The 10,384-nt window shown below is 42.1% G+C and overlaps 1 protein-coding gene across 1 annotated transcript; it reads right to left on the minus strand.

The window, feature by feature from the left end:
* Positions 1–2,347: 2,347 nt before the first annotated feature.
* LOC311045325 (sarcoplasmic/endoplasmic reticulum calcium ATPase 2-like) lies at positions 2,348–5,449 on the minus strand (the record flags this gene model as incomplete). The annotated part of the gene is made up of 1 exon (XM_084057161.1): positions 2,348–5,449. One exon carries the CDS (start codon positions 5,447–5,449, stop codon positions 2,348–2,350), a length of 3,102 nt encoding a protein of 1,033 aa, XP_083913287.1.
* Positions 5,450–10,384: the final 4,935 nt, after the last annotated feature.

Here is a 10,384-nt window from a genome sequence, read left to right on the forward strand (position 1 = left end):
TTGACTTAGAGCAAGCAAGAACTTTTTACAAATAGAATAAGTGTTAAATAGCTCTACTGTATATTCCTATAGAAATCCTTGCTATAAGGCAGTGTTTCTCAACCTTTTTGGGGCCAGTGCCCTCAATTCAATATCCGGATCCTTCAACGCCCCCACACCCAATTAAAATATAAGTTTTATTGTTTTATTGTGTATTGTGTTATATCAATTAGAAAACATCTCATCGATTTCCAAATGTCCGATTTTACATTAAACTGGACCGTTAGTATGTGATTATTATTTAATTATTAGCATACTTCCCAGGGAGAGCCTGTTACAATTATAAGTTCAATTGTATATGTCAGGCCCTGTCACCATCTCACAGCACTGAAAGGCAGGGCTGTCATGGCCCTGTCACAGCCCTGTGTAACATAGTCAGCACCATAGTCGGCACCATAGACTATAGTCAGTAACATAGTCAGCACCATAGTCAGCCCCATAGTCAGTAACATAGCACCGTAGTCAGCACCATAGTGACTTACATGTACAGCAGTTACCAGTTCTTTAGTAAACATATAATAAAAAAGGTTAAAAACAAGATTAAAAAAAAGTTAAATTGGAAGTGATGAAACAAATAAATGAGCAGACAAAATTGGAACTGAACTAACACTAGCAATGATTCCTATCAGAATAGAGCTTTAACTTTTTAACAATAACATTTGAAATCACTTACAGCATCTTTTTTTTTGTCAAAATTTTAAACCCACGATTTTGTAACCCATTTTTTCACCCAGTGCCAATTGCCTATGTAATCCTGAGCGCTTCTCTCCCTCTGCCAACCTGGGGAGAGCCCAGAACTGAGCTCATGCTTCCTTCAATGCATGAGGAGTGAGCAGGCCGCTTCTTATCACCTGACAGGGGGAGTTTCCCCGGTAGGACGTAGCGAGTGGAAGAAACACGTTATTCCAACCAGTTCCTTTCCCCTCCATTACAGCATCTTTAAGCGGTGTATTCAAACATTACTTCCAAACCTTTCCGATCTCTCATGCCATAAGCTCCATAGAGTTCTACATTCTAAAGGCACAATAAAAACATAAAAAAACCATAAATAAATTCAAGGTGTTCGCTGTCACATCTCTCCAACTTCCATCTCTTGTCTATATTTGGTTATGTTTATGATGTCACTAATCTATGACGTACTATCTATTTTATGATGTATGACCCCATATTTGGGCAACATTTCAGTCCGATCTGACCCGCATTTGACTTCCATTATAAGAATTAATTTAGTTAAAAAACAAAAAAGAAAAAATATTTGAAAAAAAGAAAACATTTGTGTAGTTCGGCCTACTTCCTCGACCTACTGGCACCATGCACAATAAATAAATGACACACAGACAAGCACACAGGTGAAAACATAATCTCCCCGCTTGCCTTTAGCCTGGTTAAGTCAAGTCAATTGTATCTATAAAGCACATTTAAAAACAACCAGGTTGACCAAAGTGCTGTACAACATGATAAAAACAACCTAAAACATAAACAGCATTTTTAAAACATGGTGGAGATGAATGAATAAAAAAAAAGCATTGCCCACCTTTGACCCAAACTGTCACACAATCTACAAGGCCGTTAACAACCTTGCCCACCCCCTATCTCTCAAACCTCCTCTGCCACCACCATGCCCATTTCCGCTCCCTCAGGTCCGATGAGGCCAACCTGCTGGTGGTCCCGGGGACACCTGTGGTGAGGGCCTTCTCAGTTGCTGCTCCCTCCTTATGGAACTCACTCCCAACTCACAAAGCTGCCCCCAATGTCTCCCCTCCTTTAAAACGTCCCTCAAAACCCACCTAATCTAATGCTCCTTTTTATCATCTTTTGTTTTTATTTAAAATAATAATCATTTTAAAGCGACTTTGAGTACCTTTAAAAGCGCTATATAAATCTGATGTATTATGTAAATGATATGTATATATAATTAATTATATTATTATTATTATTATTATTATACCTAAACGTGTGTTTGTATGAAAAGGGATTATAGATAAATACAAAAAAAAATACAAAAAAGATATATGTTTTTTTGGGGCATTTCTGCTTTATTTCTATAGCAGTGGAATGGCACACAGCAGTCTAGGGGTCAAACCGGAGACACGCTGCAGAATGCATTTTAGGCCCATGTGGTATACGGCCTAAATATTTGGCTATATCAGGTCACCAAATAATAATGGAATCTCAACAAAACCCAGAATCTGCTGTTTGTATTGTAGTAAAATTAGATAATTAATTATCCCATATCATTAAAAATACATAATGTAAAAGGCAATATTGACAAAGCCTGGCAGTATTTTCGAAGATGTGTTCAAGTCAGTCAGGCGTAGATCCAGAGCACCAAAGGGAGGAAAATGGCTACAAAGGGCCAGGAGATTCCGTCCACACGTGCAGACAAGGAGAAGCCTTTGTTGTTGGCAGGCTTCTCCAGCTCTTCACCAGGCTCCAGGTAGTTCCTGGCAATGAACTTCAGCATCTCATCCAGAAGAATTACGGGCAGCGAGATCTTCAGCACCATCAGCCACTGGGTCAGGTTCAAAGATGTGATCTGGAAGATGATAGACAGAGGCTCCACATAGACGATGAGAAAGTGAAGGCCCATTGAGAGGCAGATGGCTCCCAGCAGCCACATGTTTTTCCAGGGAGGCATTCGCAGCAGCGACTGATTCTCTGACACACTGTTGAGGGCATTGCACATCTCAATTGTGACCAGGACAGACAGGGCTATGGTCATTGGAATGGGAGACCGAAACAGAGCACAGTCTACACCGGCAAAATCTGGATTTTCTGGACTACACTGCAGGAAGTGGCTCAGTTGGTAAAAGGTGATTCTGGGACCATCGTCAGCAGCAACAAACCACCAGGCAGCAGCACCAACAGTAGCAGCACCCACATAGCATCCAATGACCATATATCTGAAAAAGAGCCATCCAGAGATGAGAGGCTCGCGGGCGTTGCGTGGTGGCTTGTTCATGATGTCCAGATCTGGGGGGTTGAAGCCCAGGGCTGTAGCAGGTAGACCATCAGTCACCAGGTTGACCCACAGCAGCTGAACTGGGATCAAGGCATCAGGGAAACCCAGTGCTGCAGTCAGAAAGATACAGACAACCTCTCCTATATTTGAGGAGATGAGGTATCGGATGAACTGTTTCATGTTGTTGTAGATGGCTCGTCCTTCCTCCACTGCAGCTACGATGGAGGCAAAATTATCATCTGCCAGCACCATCTCAGAGGCAGACTTGGCCACAGCAGTGCCTGAACCCATGGCGATGCCTATCTCTGCTTTCTTCAAGGCAGGAGCATCATTAACTCCATCCCCAGTCATAGCAGTAATCTCATCATAGGACTGTAGGACCTCCACAATCTTTGACTTATGAGAGGGCTCAACACGGGCAAAGCAGCGGCCTTTAACCACAGCCTCTCTTTGTTCAGTGGGTGACAGATCATCAAACTCGCGGCCAGTGAAGGCCATGCTTGAGATGTCATCGTCCTCTCCAAAGATCCCAATTCGTCTGCATATCGCCACAGCCGTACCCTTGTTGTCTCCAGTGATCATGATCACTCTGATGCCTGCCCGGCGACACAATTTGATAGAGGCTGCCACTTCTGTCCTGGGAGGATCCAGCATGCCCACGCAGCCAACAAATGTTAGATCAGTTTCATATTCAACAAAGCGGGTTGAGTCCTCCAGCACCAGTTCCTCTTTGCCCATGGGGTTGTCCTGTGTGGCCATGGCCAAGCAGCGTAGGCTGTCCCTGCCTGTTCCATACTCCCTGATCACTGACATTACCTTTTCCTTAATGACAGGGGTCAGTGGTACCCTGTTCTGACCAACACGTATGTGAGTACACCTGTCAATCACTCCCTCTGGGGCACCCTTAACAAACATCTTGTTGATGGAGGACCATGTTTGATTGGCCTTGTTTGGTGTACAGTACACAGACATGGACTTCCTGTCCCTGGAGAATTCCAGGGTAAACTCCTTTTTCATCTTCTGCTTTATTACAGTGTTACAGGCATTAGCCCTCTCAATCTTGGACAGTTCCTTAACATCTGTGTCAAAGACGTTCATCTTCTCCACCAGACAGGTGAGAGCTGTCTCTGTGGCCTCACCAACCTTCTCATACACACCTTTGGTCTCATTGTAGTCCAGTGAGGAGTCATTGCATTGAGCACAGATAGAGGCCAGCTCCACTAAGGCATCATACTGGGAACATTTCACTGAGTTACCTTCATGGGACACTTCTCCATCAGGGGCATATGTAGAACCAGTTACAGTAAATTCTTTCAGGGTGCAGCTATCATCTGTAACCTGGTCAATTATGAACATCCTGCAGACAGACATCTGATTGGTGGTCAGTGTTCCGGTCTTGTCAGAGCAGATGACGGAGGTGCAGCCCAGGGTCTCTACAGAGGGCAAGCTGCGGACGATGGCATGTTTTTTGGCCATGCGACGCGTTCCCAAAGCAAGGCAGGTGGTGATGACAGCAGGCAGACCCTCCGGGATGGCAGCCACAGCCAAAGCCACAGCGATCTTGAAGTAGTAGATGGCCCCACGTATCCAGGAGCCACCATGGACAGGATCGTTGAAATGGCCGATGTTGATGATCCACACCGCAATGCAGATCAGTGTAATAACCTTAGAAAGCTGCTTTCCAAACTCGTCCAGTTTCTGCTGTAGGGGTGTGCGTTCCTGTTCTGTGGATGCTATCTCATCACAGATCTTTCCTATCTCTGTGTTGACCCCTGTGGCCACCACAACGCCTACAGCTTTGCCTGCTGTGATGTTGGTGCCAGAGAAGAGCATGTTCTTTTTGTCCTGGTTGACGGCACGTGGGTCTGGCACAGGGTCTGTGCGCTTTATCACAGACACCGATTCCCCTGTAAGAATTGATTGGTCAACTCTCAGTGTCGTAGACTTGATAGATGTAAGCCGGATGTCTGCAGGCACTTTATCACCAACAGCCACCTCCACGATGTCCCCAGGCACAATGTCACTTGCTTTGATCCACTGGATACTCTTTTTGTCCTGACGGTACACTTTACCCATCTCTGGCTCATACTCCTTGAGTGCTTCAATAGCATTCTCCGCATTTCGCTCCTGCCAAACTCCTACAATTGCATTCGCTATGAGAATCAGTAGGATAACAAAAGGCTCTACAAATGCTGTGATGGTCTCTCCCGCTTCAAACCACGCCAGCCCAAACGATATGCAGGCAGCAAGGAGGAGGATCCTCACAAGTAAATCTTCAAACTGTTCAATCATCAGTTCCCAGAGAGATTTAACCTCCTCAGGTGGTAATTCGTTAGGTCCGTACTTCTCTCGTTGTTTCTTCACTTGGTCTAACCCCAGACCGGTGCTTTCATTTATGTTAAAAAAGCAATAAACCTCCTCCGCCGTCTTTGTATGTCCATTGTCCATGGTGAAAGGCCACTTGAGGACACCACTCTTTCCTTCCCTCTCTCTCCTCTCTGCCCACCCCTTTTATTCCTTTGAATCTTGGAGAATGACACAACTAGTGAATCCTTTAGGATATCCGGATGACTTACAAGTGAGGATTTAGCTGCTTGAAGGCTACAAAGATAAGCAAACTAGCTGAGATGTAGTTGATGCTAATACCCCTGCTTGAGTACACACACTAAGAATTCTTTCAGACGACATGTGTTTTAAGTTGCAGGCTGCTGTTTACCCCTCCTGACATCATGTATTTCCCCCCAACTTTTGTCCAAATATGGAGTGTTTGCCCAAATATGGAGCTGACTGACGTCATGTTGATGAAGTCAGAATACTGAATTTGTCCCAAATATGGTAACAGCTCCAGTAACCTCCAAGTACTGACTGCACAGGGAAGCCATGGCGTTCCTCGGGAACCATGCAGTATCTCGAGAACCGTACGACCGACTTCAAACTCTGCGAGCACCGACGACCTGAGGGAGTGCCGTGCCCAGTGTTGAGTCGGTCGAATAGGTGGTTGGATGTATATAAACATTACACCCTTCTGTGTAAACCACTTTTCATGTCTTTTGGCAAGGTAGCCAAAAGATGGCCCTTGCATCAGGAGTTGACCCATTTTCTATGATAAGACACTTTTTTATTTTTTGAAAGTGGATGAGCTATTGGGGAAAAGAGGTTCTATGATACAGGTGCATCTAAAAAAAATGCAATATCATGGAAAAGTATAATTTAAAAAGTGAAACTTTCATATATTCTAGATTAATTGTGAATATTTCAAACTTTTTTGTTTTAATCTTGATGATTACGGCATACAGCTCATGAAATCAGAATCCGGTATCTCAAAATATTAGAATGTTACATAAGACCACTCAAAAAAAGGAATACAGAAATGTCGACCATCTGAAAAATGTGTTAATTTATGCTACTCAATATTTGGTTTGGTCCGGCAGTATTTTAATACATTTTTGTATTTTGACATTTTTATTTGCCTGGTTTTTGATGTAACTTGTATCAAGATACTTTCAGATCTTGTATTGTCTGTATTTTAAATACATAAAATATGTTACTATGTCATTGTATTCTCAAATTGACACATTTTAAACATTTACACAGGTTTATAGACGGGTTTCCGCGCAACGTCATCACAGAGCAGAATGCGCAATCTGCGCATGCCAGTGGTAGAACGGACCCGGAAGCGCCATTCACTCTGTTGTTGTGTTTGGGAGTTAGATAGGCATAATGCTGCTATTATAGGCATAATAGGCATAATGCTGCTATTATATACAAATAAAGGACTAACAGATCCAACTTCCGACAAATCATTTTTATTGAGTAAACAAGATATTACAAACTGCATAATTTAATCTACTTTCATTAAACCCGGTGAAGACCATTTCTTTTATGAATGGACATTTGACCAGAGCTGCTGCGGGTAATAGCGCCCTCTATAGGCTCACCCCTCTCTTGCGCGCGCAGCATCCTCTCATGTTTATTAACAGGAAACCAGTCTATACTGTGGAATATACATTTTTTTTAAACACACAATGTGAGATGTCACTTCTACTTCCTTTCTGCCTCTGATTGGCTTACCCACCACCCTCAGAACAAACTCAACCACAAATGAGAGGCAGAGTAGGGCGTGTCTTGAGACAGACTTCATATCACCTTGCCTCAACTCGTGAATGAAGCCTCGTGGAAATCCTTATGCATTAAAGATACTTTTGTGATAACTACATTACTGCATAACCCATAAATGGTCAAACAAGCCTCATTTTTTATTATTTGTGATGCTATATGTCAGTATCCTGGTATCAGTATCCTGGTGTCAATATCCTGGTGTCAGTATTAGTGGTCGACCGATTAATCAGTGCCAAGATTTGGCTTTTAAAAGAATTGGCCGTTTATTTTCTTTCATCAATTTTTCGGAGTACCCCCAACCCTTTACAGACAGACTTTAAGTGACCGTAATACTGACATCATACTGACCATGATACTGTTCATGTTACTGACCATGATACTACTGACCATGATACTGACACTGTCAGTATCATGGTCAGTATCTGGTTGGTCATGGTCAGTATGATGTATATCAGTATCATGGTCATCTCTGTCTATCAGTCAGTCAGTCAGTCATTAACACACACACACACACACACACACACACACACACACACACACACACACACACACACACACACACACACACACACACACACACACACACACACACACACACACACACACACACACACACACACACACACCAATTACTTTTTAATAAGAAAGCATTGTCTAATTTATTAACCTTTTAAGCCAAATTCAAAAAAAAATAAACAATCCTGAATAATGTCTTTAGCCTCGGAAATGCAATCAGTGTGAAAGCATTGGTTACGCCCTCACTCTCCTAGAGGAACATGTAATCTGCTTTAGCGCGCTATCATTCCATTGTACCACAGAGGTTGCAGAGACCAGCGGTGCATTCGAAACCACATACTGTACTAACACACTACATACTACACAGTATGCTATTTTCAGCCTAGCCTAAAATAGCATACTGTGTAGTATGTAGTACTTAAGTATGTGGTTTCGGACACAACCCAGGTCTATCATTTCATTGTACCACAGACATTACAGAGAGCAGGGTCTAGGTGTTAATACAGTACGTAACACTGTCAGATTAAAAAAAATCATTTTCACAAACTGAACATGTTTCTGTTTCCACCAGGAATGATATGATAACTCCTGTTAGGCATATCTAAGAAATATATTAATTTATTTCAAGGGATTAATAATCCAGGTTCATTTACACCTGACAGGATAGGTTAAATTAGACATCAGTCAACCTGACCAAATTATTATTTCAGATCTCCTTTCAGAATCCATTTGAGTGACCTTGCTCGGTTGCACCTGGAAAATAGAACACTGTGTGGAGTCTGCATGTTCTCTGTGTGTTCACGTGGATTTCTTCCAGGTGTTTACATCCACACCAAAAGACATACTCCTTGACTAAGGCTTAGTGGCTGGTCCCTACAAAGTAAAATCCTGAAAGTTAATTTAGGGGGGGGGGGTAAATTAATACTGAAGCTATTGACTTCTTGCTGGAATGGGTTAATGTACTTGGCAAATAAATAAAACAGACAGCTGCTTAACATTCATTAATACCTTATTATCAATATTAGCACCAACTCTTGCATGGGATGTGGAATAGGCTACATCGTTGATAAACATGGCTATTATCAACAATAGCAGTAGTAGCCTACCCAATATAACCAAAAGCTGTTTTATAACTAAACCATTATGTCACCGTGATGCCGCCTTAACCTAAAGTTTTTATTGTTGCCAATTAGTTCACAATTTTCATTTTCAGATTAGTTTCAATCTACAGGTACTCTTCATAATGGGGTTGTCATGGTTACTGATCTGGTTGTCAATGTTACTATTCTGGTGTCTGTGTCCCAGAGTGATTGGAGGGCAGATTGTGTCATCATTGGCGATCTGGCCCACCTGGTTTTCCCTCTATATAAAAGGCTGCAGGGCCGATTTGTAACGTTTGCTCTCACCATGCAGCTCACTTGGTGCACTCCAGCCTTTTGATATTGTGTTGGTTTAACTATCGTTTGCACACACGCTTAATAATACACTCATCCACAAGTGATATTCCTTTGTAAAATTAGTGTTAAATAGCCTAACTATATATTCTGATTGTAAGCATTGCTGTAGAGTGTTTGTTCAGTAACAGGGGTCTCCCTGTCCCTAAACAGAAAATGCCCTTTCAGGGTGGGATACATGTTATCCAATCAGGAGAACTTGCACAGAATACAGATTAAACAAGTGAAATTGGAACTAGGAAATGAGCAGACAAAATTGGAACTGGAAGACTATAGAAAATATGAAATTATGAAATTGAAGCTGATACATGGGAATTCTTTCCTGATTGGCTGAAAATCTTCAACCCTCCTGAAAATGTATTTTCTGTTTATTAAAGAGCTAGAGAGACAAACACTATAACAATGATTACTATCCATGCTTTAACCTTAAAACACCGTTTTTTTAACCAAATAAATCACTTACCCTTGAGTTCGGTTGTATTTTGGTTATTGGTGCCATTTCTAACTCTTAGTTTCTATTATTTCAGAACTTTTAGATTGTATTTCGTTTACTCGGCCAAACACAATGTGGTACTTTATTCCCAGTTAAAATAAAATACTCTGCTACAGTGTAAGGGTCTGGATATTACATAATAGTGCCCTCACTATTTTGGCCCCCTGCAAACACAGTTCACCAGCCCTGCCAGTGAAATTAATATTTTAATCTCTGAACCTGATTCAAAGAACAGTCCCAGCTCTCACAGAGATGGATAAATAAGTCATGAGCCTGAGGCTTGTGTGACAACAGAGCTGGACAAAATGTCCAACTTGGGACACATGCTGTAAGCACTAGGCCAGACATCACAAGGCTCTCAACTGGGATCTAGGTGATCACCAGAAATGATAGTGTAGAAATAAAGAAAAGAGTATTCCGATGCACACCTGCCTCCCCAACTTGAACAAGTTACAATAATTACAAATGCTGTGTCCGGTTTCGTTCATTATTACAGTCATATTTCATGCACCTGCAGGGTAGAAATACTGCATGATCGCTCATCTCACAAAATTAGGTCACTCCTGCAAGACTTTCAGGAGAAGCAGAGCCACCCACAGCTACAGTAATGGAATCTGGCACCACCTTGTGGGCTACATGGAGGAGAATGGTAGAGCTCCCTTTTAACCAGTCGTGGAAAGTAACTATGTACTTAAGTACTAGTAGGTATTTTTTTCACTTTACTGGATTATTTCCAATTTTCAATACTTTTACTTCTACTCCACTACATTTCAGAGGCAAATATTGTACTTTTACCATTTG

This window comes from Gymnoscopelus microlampas (assembly GCF_963454915.1).
Source record: "Gymnoscopelus microlampas genome assembly, chromosome: 5".
Taxonomy (NCBI): Eukaryota; Metazoa; Chordata; class Actinopteri; order Myctophiformes; family Myctophidae; genus Gymnoscopelus; species Gymnoscopelus microlampas.